Raw genomic sequence first — 20,077 nt, 5'->3', positions numbered from 1 at the left:
ATTTTAGATGTCTATATGCGCATGTCTCCTCATCCACTTGTGTTGGCAAGAAAGGACCTGCATGGTGTTCAGGTTGGTCCTTAGCCAATGTCGTCTTCCTGCATCATCCAATCTAGTGTTGCCACGTGATCCGAACATCAATTATTCATTGTATAATAAAATAATAAAATATATTGGTATTCGTATAATAATAATAAATAGTTTAATTTTTTTAATATTATTTATTAACTAAATGATTATTTTATTTGTGCCATTTTAGTTAAGTAATTCAATAATAATAAATTGCAAAAAAATAATTTTTTACCATGTATTCCTTTAAAATGAGATTTATGCAAACATTAGCATTAGCTTCACTCACCTAAAAAAATAAGTGACTTAATCTTATAAAACTATCTCTTTAGGATGAGATAAAGTGCATAGATTAGTTCTGGTGCTCCAATCCCTCAAAGTAGATAAGTTTTAAATAAAAAATTTCTGAGATTATTACTAGTGTGAACATTAGTTATGTTGCTCTAGTATCTCAAACTGAATATTTTTTTTTAATAAAAATATTTTTTGAGATAAGATGTGGTGCAAAACATTAGTTTTGTTGCTCCAATCTCTAAACGAATAATTTTAATAAAGTATCTCTTTCAGATGAGATGAAATACGAACATTAGTTTTGCTCCTTCAATTTCTTAAAATAGACAATTTTAAATAATATAAAAATATTTCTTTAAGATGTAGTGCATATATTAGTAGTGTTACTTCATCCTGTCATAACAGATAAAATTTAATCAAACAAATTATCCCTTTAAGTTAAGATTACGTGCATACATTATTGTTCTTTCACCCTCTTGAAGTGGATAAATGAATAATAACTGTGAGTTTATATTTTTAAATTAAATTAATCATTTTTAAGCTAAGAATTTCATTGTTTTAATTTCTCTATTTTACCTAAGGATGTTTAAGAGCAAGATAAACTATTCTCAAACATAAAAGTAAAATAAATTTTCTTGTTTTATTAAATTTTGAAAATAAATTAATGGTACAAAATTCATACAATTAGCAAGTGTATCATTTTAATACGGGCGAATGATGAGCTACTAGCTTTTCTAATCCATAATCTACTACCTATGTGAGAAACCTAGTTCAAAAAGACACTATTTTCCAATTTTGGCTTAAAACATAGTTTTCTACATTTTAACCGCAAAAAATATAGTGATAACTTTAATCATTTAGAAGAGGTCAAAATCAAGTTTAACTTATTTCTAAGTGATGTAATCAATGTTCAATCAAAAATCGGATCACAACAATAATTATTATTTTTATTCATATTAACAAATCAATTTACTTATATCTCATGTTTATAGTGAAGTTTATATAAGAGGAGAAGAAGAAAACAAACACTTTATACATTGTTGTTGAATTTCATGCCAAGTCCAATGTATTTAGTTGTGTGTTTGGTTGTGTTTTGACTGTGTATATGGAATTTGGTGAAAGAAATTAGAGTAACTATCTATTTTGGTACTTCAAAATTGTGTACCAATTTGGTACCTGGAAATTTAAAATACCTAAAATAGTCTCAAAAATATCAAGCCGGTTTCAAATTAATCTATTTAGGATATTTTATGACTTATGACAAAGACTATTTTGACTCATATTCGCGATCTTTAAGTGATGATGACAATGAGTCTAGATGGGTACAGGTTGTATATTATCCAAATTCGTCTCGCTGCTTCATTTTTGGACCTAGACTCGCTCCTGACCCATGCTGATATCCATTGTGTCCATTACCCATGAGTTCTTTGGTACCTAGCGGATCTGCGGGTACCTGCAAATTCAAAAAACTTTAAGAATAATTGCGAGTAATTTATATAATTGTGTATTTTTTCCTACAATCTTATATATTATTTAAGTAATCAACAAGAGAAAAAATTATAAAACATATTTAAAGTTTTAAACACATTTTAAATTGACTATTTCAACTTTATAATGTAAAATTGCTTTAGTATGAATTATTCAATCAACAAAATATTGGATTATACATATAAATTAAAAACATAACATCATATCACTACGTAACAATATAACATCAATATTTAATAACATAACAATCAAAATTATGAATTAAAAATATATAGATATATATTTAGGAAGGAATAGCGGGTCCATATATTCGTGGGCCTGAGTATCTCATTGCCCAGATACAGACACATTGAATAACGAGTCTTAAAATTTGAGTCTCAATTATCGGCGAGTCCAAACACAAACCTATAACCAACCCGTTGTACATATTTTTTTGCAGGTACAACGAATCAGGGTACTCATTGTCATCCCTATCTTTGAGTAATAATTTAATTTTTAATTTTTCAAAGATCAAATTGATACACCTATAAATTTATAAGGATCAAATTAGATATTCATTCAAGAATTTAAGATTTTCCTTAATTTCAAGCCTAAAAGAAACAAAAGAGATAATAATTAGGGAGAAAATGAACTACAGAAGTATCAGGAAGCAAAGAAGAAAATGGGAAGGTGGAACAAGAGAATAAATGTCATCTATGTTTTCCTTGATTGCTCATTATATGTCTCCATGTTATAATGATCTGTAAAGGAATTAATTAATACTTAAGTAATGCCATATTCATTTTTTTGTGCTACTCTTAGTCTTACCAAACCCCTTTTATTATAAGGGGTGAAGTTTCTTTTCTCACTATTTTTCTATTTTAGAAGGAAAATTTTCATCAAAGTACATTAAGCCACATGCAAATTCTAATTAAATTAAAAAAATTACAACTAAAACTAACCTATTCCATCCTTCTATTTTAATGTTGGCAAATTCTTTCCTCCAATGAAATAAATTGAATATCAAGTGGTAAAAGGTATATAATATTAAAAATGGATGTCAAATCGTTACAAATCACCGAATTAAAAGAATGTTAGACTGATTGATAGTGTAATACTAAAACTAATATAATTTATCCTGACAAATTAATATAAATGTGACCTTAACACAAACTTTTTATTTTTATGTGGAACTAATTGTTTTCAAACTAATTAGAAATAAATGTATAATCGAATTCCCATTAAGTTTTTAAAAAAAATGAATTTTAATACCACCAAAATTAGTAAAGAATAATTTAAAATGGCAATAAATATTAAAAGCAAATCCTATTAATTTCTGTAATCAAATCCTTCTTATTTTGTTAAAAAAATATCCTGAAAATTGTAGGTTTAGTTCAAATCCTTCTTTTTATCAAAATAAATACAATTTTAGAGTTTTGAATTTTTATTCTCTACTAGTATGAGACTTAATTTCCATTTCCCTTTCAATTCCACTTATGCATTTTCATACCCTTTCCTATTCCAGTAAAAGTTTAATTAATGGAAGTTAAACTTATTAAGAGAAACAATTACACCTCAAATGAAATTTTAAATGTATATTTACTAACAAATAATTGTTAAGTGTAAGTTTCAATAATGGCGCATAAAACCATAGAGAGGTTACAATGGTCATATACAAGGAATATATTAGAATGATGGAATATGATGAACAAGTATGAGTAAGTAAAATCATTCATTCATGTGAATTTAAAAATTTGCTCTAATTAATTCTAATCATTATAGTAATCTATTTAAAAAAAATCAATGATCGAATATGTAATTGACATGCAAAATTGGTTATTTGTTATATCAAATTTGAGAGAATGAAATTTCAGAAGTATGAATTTGTTGACAACTCATTGTTAGGTCATGGAGTATAATAAAGAAGAATAGTAAGTAAAATTATTCATGTGTGAGAATTCAGAAATTTTCTCATACGAAAATGATTCCTATTAATATTAGCTTAATTGTTTTAAATAAAAAAAATTATATTCCACGTGACATACCCTACAACCTAGAATTGAATATAATTACATGAGTGTGGAACAACGATATTTTTTTGGATTCAAATAATTACTTAAAATTATGATTAAGGGATTGATGGCAAAAAACCATTCTACCACAAAAAAATAACAAAATCATATTGAAGACATCTTTGTTAGATTAAGTTTAATACTTGTGTTGTGAGTAATACTTGGTGTGAGAGTTCAGTTCCTGATAACAATACCTATTAGAATAGACAGTCACATATTTTGAAAGTGATTAGTTTTTTACTCTGAAAATATATGATATTACCAAAAAATATATTTGTGGTATGTTGTTGGCAGATGATATCTGAAACTAAAGAAATTGAATCAAGATATATAGTTCATATGAGTATTTGAAAATACATTAACTTGTGCTTTGATGATTTTTTTTAGGTTTGGGTTGGTGACAAATAACAAGCATAATTGCAAACACATAAATATGCTGGAATGAGTGGGGTGTGGGTGGGGTGAAAATGAAGGTGTAAGTTGATTTGATGGATAAGATTCTTTTGTAATAATATTGACTAATAATTACAAAAACATGGGATGAAATCCTTCCATCTTTAGGACATAGTGACCTACTTCATACCAATAATGGGCCCTAAAATTTAGGTCACCATAGGATTACATATTTAAATTTACATTGTTAAAAATATATTACTTTTTTATAACACATTCAGTCATGCAAATATGTAAAAAAACCCTATAATAATAGCTTACACCATCAATAATAAAATATCAAAAGAAGAAGATCTAACACAAAATTTTATAATTATTTTCTAACAGTTTTCATACATTAGAAAGAATAATTCTTTCATTTTTAATATTATCAAAAGTAGTATATTTTTAGAAATAAGTATTCGGACAACCATTTAATCATTCATCTCTCATATAATCTAAAGTCATTTTATTGATGTTATCTATAGGAGAGAAAACTCTCTCAATTATTGCATTTATTAATAATATATTAAAGTTAACTCTAAAGCTTGTATATATGTAGATACACAACATTCTTCTTGATATCCACAATAAAATTTATATAGAACTAGTGATTACTCTCAATTCTAAAAACTTATGGTCAAAATATACACCATTGAAATAATTTTCAAGTTTGCTACATGGTGCTAAAAGTTTCAGATGAGAAAAATCCAAATGATAAAATTGAGCAAACACATTAAATTCTTCTTGTTAAACATAAAAACGAATCTCTTCAATTGAAGCATATTATACAAAGAAATAAATGTGTATTATTATTTATATATAAAGCGATTACTATTTCTCTTAACACATTGGGCTTTAGAAAACGTGATTTATTAATAAAAATGGTTGGTTAGCATATGAATATAATTTATTTATACATATATTTCACCATATTTGAGTGCATGCCTCTTCGTATCCAATCAAGTGCCCAAAAAATTAAAGAAATAAGAATTACAATTTGAATAACCATATATACTCTTATAAAATCGGAGTATAAATTCTCCTACACAAAAAACAATATGTGCTACATATAAAAAATCATTAGTAAATAAAATAGATTTTTGTGATATATGTATATGTGTAAAAGAGTTTATAGACTACTTTTATATATTTTTTAGAATTATAATTTATGTAAAGGAATCATTATATATAACGAACTTCGCCCTAAGTGCACGCAAATGCATTTTACATTAAGTTTAATTTATTTACAAATAATCTCCCACCACTTATTATCTCAAAACCAATTAAGAGGAATCAATAAAGAGTTTATCTCAAGGTTTGACGTTTCTATGAGTGCTATGAACACATAAGTTTGTCGATCATAATCAATTTTTTTACCAACTAGACCAACTTTCATTGGCCATAAATCTTTTTTATCTAAGACAAACGAGTAAATTATAACCTTAATTTCCAAGACTAATTGGACAACATTATACAGTATTGAGAGATATGAATTTATGATATTTTTATATTATTGAAAAACTAATATTAAATCTTTAGATAACTAAACTAACAATGCTTGTATTTTATAGGACAAGGGTACATGAGGTCACATTGATTTGAGTCATAAATTACAAAACATAAGTATATGTATAATCTCCCAAAGTTAAAGGAAAGACAAATTTAATTACTTAAATATCTAATAGTACATCATCCTTTATTATAATATATTTTTTTGATTGATCCACACAAATACATGATTCAGATGAACCTTGAAAGGGCGAAGTCAGTATTTTTCAAAGTTGTGTGTTTATTGTTTAATGACACACTTTTTTACCTTTTATTTTGTCCCCCATATAGCATAATCAAGTGTCCCTAAATCCCTATCTTTAGTGTCTTTGTTGTGGCTTATGATGGTAGTTTTGAATTGTAAAAGTAAAACTAGGATGTTGTGTGCTAATATATCCAAGACATAATAATAATGCCTCATTAAATGGCAACAAGCTTTTAAGTAGCACAACTATTTGAGGGACAATTTGTTTGGAAACCAAAACTTTGGTTGGGTGGAAAACTATTAGGATGTTACTCAAAAGTTAAGAGTGTAATATATATGCTTATTTGTTAATATAGAAGTTTATATACAACATTTATCATTTATTTATATTGAGTAACATATGATGATTTAATATATATGATAAATGATACATTAACAATTTAAAAAATTGTTACGCTGTTAATGTATAAAAAAATTTCGTCATGGAAAGTCGTGTTTATGTGTCAAATATAGTATATTTCGAAGACTCCAAACAAAATCATTGAAACAAATGGCACTCATGTTTAATTATTCGTACTAAAAGAATACACAAATTTGGAAAAGATAATTCAAAAAAGAAGTTATTGCAGACCAAACAAAGAATAAACACTTGAAGGTTTTATAAATCTAACATGTTCCCCATAAGAGTTTTTCAGTACTACCAAATCTATCCTCTTATTTTATGGATAATTTTTTTTTAGAGTTATGTAGTTGTCGTTGCCAACAAATATCGTTTCTAGGAATTGAATATTTTAACTTTTTATCTTTCTAAAATCTAGTAAAATTTTATACCACTAGACAAATATTTTGTGAAACATGATTTATGAGTCAGGCGTTCTGTCTCTTTCTCATTCTACTATTCTTTCTTTCCCTCCCTCCCCTTATTAGATTTATAGTAATAATCTCCCTTTGATATTTTTCAACCTTTTATTTTTGTTGTCTTTGATAAGGTATATTCTAACAACACAGCTACGGGATGAAACCTGAGTCACGATAATTAAAACATAAATCTTTAATATAAAATATTCTATATTACAGTTTTTGCAACCGATAAAAAATAATCACCTTATTAAAAAAAATTAAATACAAGTTATTAGAATCTTTAATGATATGAATATTTCTCATTGATAACAAGGATAATAAAGAAATAATAACATATAATATTAATAGATACCCCTTGTAGTAAAAAGAGAGATTGAGATGAGTTACAATATATGTATTGATGATTTATCAATAAACTAGTGGTAAGAATTGAAATCAAAATTCGTAAAAAGATCTAGTTCATTTCATAATAGCACTACCTACCCTCGTAAAAGAATAACATTATACATGCGAAAATATCACGAAAACATAAAATGAATATTATGATGATTTCTCATTTTAGATCAAGGCATGAAATAACCTTATTTATAGTACATGAATATGTAACAAACTTATCTAACTAACTAGCTAATAAACTAATAAACACGTGTTGTAAAACAATTTCAACATATATTAAATGTGTAAAACGTGTCATTTTCTAACTAGTTAATCGATTAACTATATTGTTAATTGATTAACACTTACCCAGTTAATCGATTAATTATATAGTTAATCGATTAACCATAATTGTTGTTGTCTTGTTTATGCTTGGAAGCTTTGTTTTCCAATAGCCCCTCAAGTTGTAGGGTAAATGTCAATGACTCCAACTTGATAATTTGATTTGATATCATAACAATGTGATGGATCGAAATCTTGATCCTAATGTGATTAGATTTTCTCAATCATTTGATTATTTTCCTAGTCAGAAATCTTGACTATATTCCCATGGTTTTTCCATGGTTTTACATTGTTGGAAGATTCTTTGAGTATTCAAAAGAACCCAAGAGAATGCATCTCTTCTTGTTCTTGGACGAGATTGATAGTGTGATGATCAGAATTTATGTGATTGTTGTTGTTGTTGTTGATCTTGTTGTTGGTGTCTATGTGATTGCATAGAAGAGCAGCCAAATACGTATAGCTCTTGCCCTTGCTCATTTGTGTTCTGATAATAATCGTAAATCCATTTTCTTGACAATAATAGATTAGAATTGCTACTGGATCTTCTTGAATCTACCTCTCTAAAATAGAGGTGTGATGCTGCAGCGGCACTTTATAAGTTGGCTACCAAAACCGCATCCTCTCCTCTTGTTGATGCTGCTCCTCCATCACCAACTCTTCAGGTGTACTTTCGTGAGCAATATGTAAACAATATTTCTTCTTCTTGTTTTCTTGTTCTTCCTCTTTGCTTGTAATGTTGAAATTTCTACCGCTAATGTATTCCCTTGTGTTTCAAATCCTTTTGAACATGACACAACCAAGCTTGATAATACACCATGGCTGCTATTGAGCATGATGTATTCTCTTGTGTATAATGGTTTGAGCATGATGACATTAAGCAAATAATAAAAATGTTATCATCTGGATAGACAATGAAAGATAAAGATTCTTTTGTTGAAATATTGGAATGATAGAATAATTATAAAGAATGTGCAGCAGTGATGATCAAAGTTTTTAGGATGAAGGCTCTGATACCATATTGCGAAAATATCGCGAAAGCGTAAAATGAATATTATGATGACTTCTAATTTTAGATCAAGGCATGAAATAATCTTATTTATACTATATGAATAGATAATAAACTTACCTAACTAACTAGCTAACAAACTAATAAACACATGTTGTAAAACAATTTCAACATGTATTAAATGTGTAAAACGTGTCATTTTTTAACTAGTTAATCGATTAACTATAGTGTTAATCGATTAATTATAGTGTTAATCGATTAACACTTACCCAGTTAATCGATTAACTATAAAGTTAATCGATTAACTATAATTATTGTTGTCTTGTTTATACTTGGTAGCTTTGTTTTCCAAAATATATATATAATCACTTAATATAATGACACTAGACACATGTACATCCCATGAACTTAAAATATACATATAAACTAACTTTTATATATTAATACCCAAAGAAAAGTAATCGTAATTGAACAAAATATATTATTGGCTCATAACCTCTTATTTAATAATTAATGAGTACTCTTCTTCTTTACATGTTAACATCTTCCTTTATTGAATATAAGTATTTACAAAAAATAAACATTTTTTGGTGAAAGAGGAAATAATCACAACCAAAGAAAAAACTACAAAAGCCTAAAAGAAACTTCTGGTGTATCCTCGAGGAAAGGCAACCCAAGAGTTTGCTTGCCAAAACATAAGCACCATTTGTTTGCAAAACATTTATATTATTATATATCCTTATTTATTACTATATTTCACATCATTTAAAGTATACATTACAAACATAAGGAAAGTGAGTTCTTCTTTCTAAATCATTTTCAACATTTTCAATAATAGAGTAGTGCCATTTTTTGAAATTTTAGACATTTTCGTTATTCGTTAAATATTTTTTGACATTTTAAGTTTGTCACGTTATTCCAAATCATTTGATGTTCCTGAAACTCAATACACATTTATATTTTATTTTCCAAGTATATCCTTATTTATTGTTCTTCTCTTTCATCTATATTTCTTCATTTCTTTTTAATTCGACATGGAATGATATCAATAATAATTTTTTATATCATTTAATAATTTCTTAAATTATGTGCATAACCTTAGATATAAAAAAATATGGAATAAATTAATATATTTTTTAACTACTCTCTTCACTAATAAAAAAAATGTCAAAATCAATAAATTAGTGTTGCACTCTTTCAGACTACCACACACCTTCATAATAGAATTTACTCCTTTCTTTTTCAACGTAAAAACTTTTCCTTCTTCGCCCCTCTTAATGGTATTACTAAAATAGTTCAATAATGGGTATGGTAATATATGAATTTGGAATGAAAGTTGTCCCTCATTGAAATTACTATATCCTAAATTTAAAGATAGAACACTTGAATGTTGCTAATTATTTTAACTTTAACATTTTGGAGAGCAATTGTAAGTGCATTATGCCCGTTATGCCCTTCCACACTTTTTGTGATACCTAATGACCAGGTCGAGCAATTAAAGGTGTTCTTTGTATTGTTAACATAAAATATGTTGGAAAAAATGCATATATCAAATATGAAGACATCTTATAAAATCAGTGGTTTGATTATTATAGTAATTAAAATTTAGAATTTAATTATTTGCAATATAATTGTTCTTGTTTGTGAAATTTAGAGTGAGAGTTTTGAAAATAAAAATTATAATAACAAACATATTTTGAGAAAATAAAAATATAAAAATTGGTTTTTGAAAATGAAAACATGAAATAGAAATCCTTTTGTTGAAACCAAGCAGCCTAATTTTTTCTTCATTTCCCTAAATTATTTTAACTCAAAATCTAATTCTCAAATCCCAACAAAGTGGAAATGTATTCAATCATAGCACCAAAGTGGGAAGATGATGAGCAAACTAAAATTGACTTGGTGTTGATTTGGCATGGAAGCTTCAATTAAGTAACCTAATAATATTTAAAATTGTATTTTATAATTACAATTATGACTATAATATTATAGTTTTACGAGTCATTACAATAATATTATAATCACAATTGTGTATGTATTGATTACATTTCCCTACATTTTTGTAATTATGGTAAACATAACCTAACCACAATTACAACAACTTCAACTTACAACAAAGCAAGTTAGTATGAAACCATTCTTCAGGGCAACAACCCTTCAAATAAAGTACTTCAAGAAAAGGTGTTACCAATGAAAACAACAACCCAATTATTATGCTCACTCCTAATAAAACCTAAGTGTGTAGTCATGATGAGGTTTGAGCCACAAAATCCCACTAATATAATCAAACCTACCCTTATCTAGTATGTGGTTCGCATTAATATATATTTCATTTATCACTTCTAATAATATCATTATCTCTCCAAATCCACACACACAAAAAAAGATCATTAATGTAAAAAATTGAATGGTTACCAAAATCTACCAAGCATGTCGAAAACTTAAATAATACAATGCATCCTCCAAGCTAAGGTGACAAATGGATGAATTGAGATTTGAATTATGTTAGATAAATATAAAATTATCTACCAATCTATATAAATTCATTAAAACATGTTTTAAATTATCAAATTCATCAATATTCAAACTTAATATCTTCTGGATTTTTGAAAAAAAAATTACAACTTTCGATATGAATATGACATTTAAGACTACATGTGTAAATTTTTTATTGAATATGTAGATACATTTATTCAAGAACAAATGTTTACTATTAATTACACCACATCGGCATATCCTCCCATTGATTTTACCATTATCTGAGTGAGTAAGTTTAGCCTTCATTTGGTTGATGATAAGAAGTTAAGAGGAAAGAAAGAGGTGAGAAAAAGGATGGGGAGAAAGAAAGAGGTGAGAAAAAGGATGGGGAGAAAGAAAGAGGTGAGAAAAAGAGTGAAATTATGAGTTGTTTGGTAGAAAAGAAAATAAAAAGAAAAAGAAGAGAGAGAACATGACTTAATTTCTCCACAATTATACCCTTATTCACATTCATAATATTTTTCATTCTAGATTAAAATTAAATATTAGTTAAAGTTTTTAAGAAATATAATGTTAATACTAAATATATGCTTTTATGTAAATGATTAAATAATTAAAGTGTCTAAAAATAATATTGAACTACAATTAAAATATTTAATAAATAAATTGATTAATATTTAAAATTAACCTTAATAGTGATGATGACACACAAACAATAATATTTTTAATTCCATGTGTGACTCACAATTTTGTTAGGGATATGTCATTGGAGATAGATGATAAATATAATAATAGTAAAATAAAAATGAGTGAACAAAAAATGGTAATTAAAATGTGAGTTTTTTTATGCATATACAAGTTTATCTTTGTAAATAATCATATACTAACTTTATTTTCTAAGTTTTAAGTATAAAAATGTATTTGGTTTTAAAATGAGTAAATGAATTAATATTTATTTCAACTTTTTGAAAGAAAATGTTAATTATACTTTTAAAATAGTTAAAAATATTAAACAAAAGTATAGCATAAAACGATTATATGATATTTAATGGTTAGAACTCCACAATAATGTATTTTGTCAATGTATGTGATAGTGTGAAATTAGTAGGGATAATTTAGGCATTTGCAAATTTTTACTCTCTCAACTCACTTTCTTCTCATTTATGGAGAGAATACCCAGCTTTTTTCTTTCTCTCTTCTCTTTTTCTCTCTTTCACTACAACATTTATGATTATTTATTTTTTGGTTGGATTTGATGTTCATCCCAATATATTGATAGATATAAGTTGAATATAATAAATAAATTTGAATTCATTTATTATTTAAATTATTCATTAATTTTTATCAATTTAAATTTATTAGTTTTAATAGATAGATTTTAGAAGATTAACAATGTATTGATCAAGTAGTGTATGATCTCACTAGATTCTAGGATGATCAAAAGTCATAGATTCGATTCCTGAGAGTGACATTTTTTGAAAGGGATAATCAAACACCTTGAAATGATTTAGTTCTTTATTCAAAAAGAGTGAATAAATACCTTTAATAGTACAAAAAAGAAGAAGATAGGTTTCAACAAATATAATCTTTCTGGATTTAGATAATTTTAGCATGAGGAAGGCTCCATGCAACAACATTAATTTAATCGTCTTGCAAATGTTTTAGTTATCAAATCCACATTGATACCAATACTGCTCATAAACCATTACCATTCAAATATTCTCCCATAGGAAATGTAATGAAATTTATATAATGCTTTTAAAAGTGAATAAGGAATGGATGGAAAGATTATTATCAAGTATACCTCATAATTCATTGTTTATTTAAAATATATATTATATAATTCTCTTAATTTAAAATTTAAAACTATATATTTTATTTACTTTTAAAAATCAACTCTCAAATATCCTTAAATAGGAGAGTCTTTAAATCTTTAAAATTGCAAGAGTTATTCCAAATAACTTCTTAATCTCAATATCAACAATGCTTAGATAAGAAACATCATAAGGGTGAGGGGCCCCTACCTCTGAGAGTCACACCAAAAAGGAAGTTTAATAATTACCAAATCTAAATTAAAAATCATAGTTGAAGTATAATAATAACATGGGCCAAAAAATACTTCTCAGCCAAAAGAAATTTGAGTTTAATATTTAAATATTGAACATTTAAGTGTTTTTAAGTTGTTAATATATTATTTATGGTTAGTGTTCTAATATTTATTAATTCAAATAAAAATAAACACATAAATAAGGGAGCAAATCTCATGTTCTACGAGTTGTATTACTTTATGTATCATCAATTGTGATCGGTTAACAAAATGTTTATTAATTAAATTTTTAACTTAAACGTATTTTAATCAACCAAATATATTTATGACACATGGAATGATATAAATTATGTGAGTATGAAAAAAATGTATACATCGATGGAGTATGAAAATTATATATTGTTACTGCATCATTTATCATTTATATTTATACATTATTATTTCTTATAAAAAATTAAAATAAATTGTGGATGATATACTGAATGCTATAAATCCTTCCATAAATTATTACATTTGTAACTGATAGTTATTACACTAAGTTAAATATATCCAAAGTAATGTTTATGGTATTTCTCAACCCAATAACATTATTGAGGATAAAGAAAAACTTAAAGAGAAATACATGTAATACGTCATATTTAGATATACATGTATTTAGATATTAAGAAAGTGAAACAAAACTCCTATAATTTTCTATTGAAAAAAAAAATGAAAGAAAGAAGAAAATGATCATATATATTTATTTCTCTTTCTCTCTCTCTCTCTTTCTCTTTCTCTTTCTACACAGAAACAATGCTCCCTGGCCAAACTCCAAACTCCACACACATCCAGCATAGCATAGCATAGGGTTCTGTTCCGAAATTAACAATCCATTCATCCAAACACACCCTCTCTCTGTAATTGGATCTGAATAGTTGGAACTTGGAAACTCTCTCTCTTTTCTTTTGTGATCTTATTATCTGATGGATTGAAACGCCGTCGTTTGTGGTTCACTTTTCATCACTGAAATGCTACTACTACTACTACCTTCAATTAATAATTACCAACAATTATGACCAAAACGACATTACTCGACCAAGAAAACGACGATTTCTTCTACGAATCTCAAGACATTTTTCTCTCTTCTTGTTCCACTTCCAATTCCGATAACGAAGACGAAACCATTCATAATTACAATTATGCCCCTCTCACTCTCAACAATTACGATATTTGGACTTCTCAACCTTCTTCTATCTCCGAACGCCGTAACCGTCTCCTCCGCCACTTAGGCCTCGCCGGCGACACCTCTTTCTCTCGCGGCCATGCCATCCACGGTGGCACCAATAGCAGCAATGCTGATATTTCGAGATCAGTTTCATCCGTTCAACTCTCCCGCTGTCAGAAACCACCGCCGGTGACAGAAGTCAGTGCTACCGCCACCTCTTCCTCCGCTGCTGTCATGTTGCGATCGAAATCCGATAGCGCTGCGGATCGCGGGAATTGTAATAATAAGCCGAGTTATTGTTCCTCCGGTTCGATTCATTCTGTAGATAACTGCGGCGTTGACAGCGGTAGTGGTTCACCGAGTAAGCCTCCTTCGGGGAGGAATTGCAGGAAGGTGGATCAAATTGGAAGCGAATTGAGGGATTTGAGTTTGGATTCGGGCAATGGTTTAGAGAATGGGGATGTGGATGAGAAGAAGGTGGAGGAGATAGAAGTGTGCACTATAAGAGATCTTGATAATGGGAAAGAGTTTGTGTTGAAGGAGGTGAGAGAAGATGGGAGGAACAAGGTTAAGGAGGTAGGAACAGGGAGACAGTTGACAATGGAGGAGTTTGAGATGACGGTTGGTCATTCGCCGATCGTTAAAGAATTGATGCGGCGCCAGAACGTGGAGGAAGGGAAAGACGGTGGTTATAACAAGGACAATGTGGATTCAATTGCAAATGGAGGAGGAAGTGGTGGTGATTCTTTTAAATCGAAGAAGAAAGGGAGTTGGTTGAGGAGCTTAAAGAGCATAAGGAGCTTAAGGAGTGTCGCGAGCTCCATGAAAGGGCATACTAGGGAGAGGAGAAGCAGCGATGAGAGGGATACTTCGTCGGAGAAGGGTGGGAGAAGGTCAAGTTCTGCAACCGATGATAGCCAGGATGCTGCTTCGTTTCATGGATTGGAGAGAGTGAGGGTTAAGCAGTATGGGAAGTCGTGTAAAGATCTTACTGCGGTTTATAAGACGCAGGAGATTCAGGCTCATAATGGATCTATATGGAGTATTAAGTTTAGTTTGGATGGCAAGTATCTCGCAAGTGCGGGTGAGGATTGTGTGATTCATGTTTGGCATGTTGTGGAATCTGCGAGGAAGCTTGAGTCGCTCATGGACAAACCCGAAGATGCGAATGTAAATATCTTGTTTGTTGTCAATGGCTCGCCTGATACAACAACCTTGTTGTCTCCTATGAAGGACAACAATCCAGAGAAAAAGAGAAAGGGAAGATCACCCATTAACAGAAAATCATTGAGCTCGGATCAATTAGTGGTGTCAGACGCTGTTTTTGCTCTCACAGAAAAACCCATTTGCTCCTTTCAAGGCCATCTCGCTGACGTGCTTGACCTCTCCTGGTCCAAATCTCAGGTTAGCTACTATCTTTAAGATAGGCATTAATGTTATGTAATTCTAAGTTCTAATGGTGTATTGAATGCTACGTAGCATGGATATGGATATGAAGTCTTGTACTGGTTTGTGTTATGACAAAATTTCTTAGAACTAGGATACAAGAATGGCATGATACATTATATAGAGATATAAAAAAGTAAACAATAAACTGATGAAATCATTAGTTAAATACAGTCTTCAATATTGTAGTAATAAGTAGATAAAGTTCTATCCCAGTGAGAAAGTTTCTGGATCCTTTTCTTTTCTCCCTACGTAAACTGAAATTTAAGTTTAAAAACTTTTCTGGTATCATTAGCAAACAACGAGATGACACTGTCTGTTAAGATTTCTTTATACTTAATGGTTGCTTTGATACTTCCCTAGCAATTCCTTTAGTGAACAGTAGAGGTAGAGATAGTTCATTTGGCTAAAAGAAAAAGAGCCAAAACTTGCTGCTTGAACGGCAGAAAGAATGCGTTCAGGTCAGTAACTTGCCCAGGATGCTATGTTTGTAACTTATGAATGTCTATTAGATGGTTTGTTGATGTCTTGTGATGAACGATTTGGGTTTTATCTGGTTTTAAGCTTGACTTGAGGTCAAGTTATTATCATTTAATATATATGTTTTAGGTGGTGTTTGCTAAACTTGACAAAATGGATTTGTGTTGAGCAGATTTTTTGTTAGCCAAACTTTCCTGTATTATCTGCAAAGGGAGTGGAGCGTGCCCAAACACATTGTTTTGACACTTTATATCCCCATTTGAGTCATACCTTATAGACACAGTAACAATAGTGCAACAAGGATGAGCACCTTTCGGAGCGACTATAATTTGAAAAACCAATTTTATTGACAGATGTTATAGCAAGCTTAGAAGATGTCTTTGAAAAACTTCAGTGGAAATCTTATTGATTAGTGTCATAAGGCAGTACAGCGTGTTGTACAATTTTGATTTGAAGTGCTTGTGTTTTTAGATCATTCTACTAATATTTTCTTTTCTGTTTTTTTCAGCACTTGCTCTCATCTTCGATGGACAAAACAGTGCGGCTGTGGCATATGTCTAGCGAGTCTTGTTTGAAAATATTTTCACACAGTGACTATGGTGAGTAAATGTAGTTATTACATCATGCAATGCTCCCATATTTGCTGTCTTTTAATCTGATTAGATGTCATATAATAATATATAGACCACAATCCTACAAGCACGTAATATTGGTTTAAATAGCAGAGCACTCATATATATATTTCTGTGTTACATTAAAGTGTCTTCTGCCTTTTCCCAACTAAAAACTATATCAGATTTCCATTCCATCCTATACATGTTCAATCTAATCTAATTCGAAGTCCACCTCATCTTTGAGGATTGGATTATGGCATTACGGTTCATGGTACAGGCACAATTTTACCAAATATTTGTCTGCCGCATATAGGACTAATTGTACAACAGTTCTTTTATGTCTAGTAAGGATGGTTAAATTTATTAATGAAAGCAATTCTCTTCCCTCCAGTCCATGTTCTTTTACTAATGATACCTCTCGCTACAATCTGTTTTCTGTCTGGCACAGTAACTTGCATCCAGTTTAATCCGGTTGATGATAGATACTTCATTAGTGGATCTTTGGATGCTAAGGTTCGCATATGGAGCATTCCTGATCGACAAGTTATTGATTGGATTGATCTGCATGAGATGGTCACTGCTGCTTGTTATACACCTGATGGTCAGGTTGGTCCAAGGTTAATATGCATCTATATGAAAAATTGGAAATTCATTTTTAATTTGAAATTCAGTTAAATCTGCTGATTTCTATAGGGCGCACTAGTTGGTTCGTACAAGGGTAGCTGCCATTTATATAATGCATCTGGTACTGTCAGTGAGACTTTCTTTTTTTAATAACTGTGTCTATCTATATTCAGTTCTGTTGGTTGCTGGGCCACTGATTATTTTTTATTTTTTATATTTATTCAGAAAATAAGTTGGAACAGAAAAGTCAGATCAATCTGCAGAATAAGAAAAAGAAATCGCATCAGAAGAAAATTACTGGTTTCCAGGTAATGTAATGGGTTACTACTGTGCTTTAGCTTCCTTTTACGTGTGTACCCGTCCAAAAATTTACTTTGAATTTAGTTACAATGCTTATGTTGGTCCTCCTTACTGAATGATATGAACAGTTTGCACCGGGAAGTTCATCAGAAGTACTTATCACATCTGCTGATTCACGAATTCGGGTTGTTGATGGTGTTGATCTTGTTCACAAGTTTAAAGGTGTGCCCAAACTATTTATATATCAATTGAATTTTATTAAAAATATAATCTAACAAGTGAATATGCCATTTGATGAATTGCTTTCATCTGCATACAATTTATTGTGCTTAATTCTTTGGTCAAAGTAAAGCTCAAATCTTTGTTGTGGTATTTATCTTTCTAGTAAGGCAAAGATGTACTACAAATTTATTAAGAATGATATAAAAAATGGTTTTGCTACCTCTGCAACTTTGCTCAAATGGCAACGGGTCTTCAGTATATTTATTTCCACCGTCAGCACTGTTTTTGTGTAAACTGATGCAAGTTTTCTGCAGGGTTTCGTAATGCAACTAGCCCAATTTCAGCGTCCCTCACAGCAAACGGTAAATATATTGTCTCAGCCAGTGAGGATTCCCATGTATACATCTGGAAAAACGAAGCCGATTGTCGGCCTAACAGAAGCAAAGGTGTGACTATCACACATTCATATGAACACTTTCACTGTAAAGATGTGTCAGTGGCCATTCCTTGGCCTGGTACGGGTGATGTATGGGACATGCATGCTACACTTCCTGGAGAGCAAACTGAGCTCGATCACAATGCTGATGAGACCTCTTCAGAAAATAATCCTCCTACCCCTGTAGAGGAAAACATTGATACCGAGGGTTCACGATCTGCATCAGGTTACAACAGTCCGCACCATGGAACTGTTGCAAGTGCGACAAACAGTTACTTTTTTGATAGAATTTCCGCAACATGGCCAGAAGAAAAACTTCTTGCTGAGAGGAATCGAAGCAGCCCTGGTGTGAGTGTGGACTTCTCAAACGGGGCAAGTCAAAACATGTCAGCCTTGGGTATGGTGATCGTAACTGCTGGCCTTCGAGGTGAAATTACAACTTTCCAAAATTTTGGATTGCCACTTCGAATATAAGATGCCGTAAAAAATATGCATGCCTATGAACATGACAGATATGAGTTGATGATTTCATCTCAGAAGGCAGAGTAGACTTCACTAAGTCCATTTGTTGGCTAAAAATGTACAGAGAGGAAAGGGTGAAAACATTGTCAAACAAAAAAGAAAAAAAAGAACACCAGGAATTTAGAAATTCGGAAAATGTAGAGTAACGTGAGCATGGGAAAAGCTTATTCAAATTAGAAATTTATGATTCTTTTAAACTTGTTGTCTTTGTGTTCTGTCATGGACTTTTAATATGTTGTCCAACTGAATCATGTTCAATAAAACATCATGGCATTGCTCAAGGTTAAACAGTTTTTAAATAATAATGTAAGTAGCAAACTTTTCAGACTCAACGTGCCTAGTTGCTTTTGTATGCACTTGTTATATTTCAAACTTTTCAGACACGTTTAGGCATGTTATTGTTACAGCCTTGTTTATGCACTTGTTATCTTAAATGCTATAAATACCTAATCACTCATTATCCATTTCTATGCAGAATTGTAACATTCACGTGCTCGGTTGTAATAATGTGCCATAAAATGTGAAGAACTTGCATTCCAAGGCATTACTGTAATACAAACAGATTATTACTTTTTTCAAAATTAATTTCTGTTAAAAACTGGGTTTAAGAAATTGGGTCTTGTGTGTGCCATTATTTAGGATATTAGTTGTTACATGAGGTTGGTAGTACGGTATATGAATAGGCCCAATCTTGTTACATAAACAACTTGCACACACATTTTTTTACCATGTGCAAAGTCACATTCAAAGTCCAAAGGGTTATTGTGTGAGGACTGAGGAGGTGTGATAGGAGAATAAGTTTTTCATCTCACAAAATGTGTTATTTTATGTGTCACTTAATATAATTGATACTAATCATATTAATTAGCATATGGAGTTATACACTTTTTGAGACAGAAGATATGTTCATGTGTGATAGATATATAAAACCAATGCTTCCACCCTATAGTTTAAGCTTTTTGGAGAGTACATATATCACCTAAACTAAGTATTATGATGGTTCCAGTTATGTATGAAAAAACTGCTGTTGGTA

General features: G+C 29.9%; 1 protein-coding gene across 1 annotated transcript; it reads left to right on the top strand.

Moving 5' to 3' along the window:
* Positions 13,961–19,349, top strand: LOC109334221 (WD repeat-containing protein 44-like). The gene is made up of 7 exons (XM_019569861.1): positions 13,961–15,804; positions 16,835–16,925; positions 17,389–17,546; positions 17,634–17,685; positions 17,790–17,872; positions 17,993–18,086; positions 18,401–19,349. Exons 1-7 carry the CDS (start codon positions 14,248–14,250, stop codon positions 18,994–18,996), a joined length of 2,631 nt encoding a protein of 876 aa, XP_019425406.1. The 5' UTR covers positions 13,961–14,247; the 3' UTR covers positions 18,997–19,349.

Source organism: Lupinus angustifolius, chromosome LG19, assembly GCF_001865875.1.
Source record: "Lupinus angustifolius cultivar Tanjil chromosome LG19, LupAngTanjil_v1.0, whole genome shotgun sequence".
In the NCBI taxonomy this organism is placed as follows: Eukaryota; Viridiplantae; Streptophyta; class Magnoliopsida; order Fabales; family Fabaceae; genus Lupinus; species Lupinus angustifolius.
Note: the sequence above shows the minus strand (reverse complement) of the source record. Positions and strands in the feature narration are given on the sequence as shown.

Excerpts from the sequence above, each read along its gene's own strand:
- LOC109334221 (XM_019569861.1), top strand. The coding sequence starts at position 14,248 with ATGACCAAAACGACATTACTCGACCAAGAAAACGACGATTTCTTCTAC. Across the intron at positions 17,686-17,789 it reads CCATTTATATAATGCATCTG|AAAATAAGTTGGAACAGAAA; the intron begins GTACTGTCAGTG and ends ATATTTATTCAG. Across the intron at positions 18,087-18,400 it reads TCTTGTTCACAAGTTTAAAG|GGTTTCGTAATGCAACTAGC; the intron begins GTGTGCCCAAAC and ends AGTTTTCTGCAG.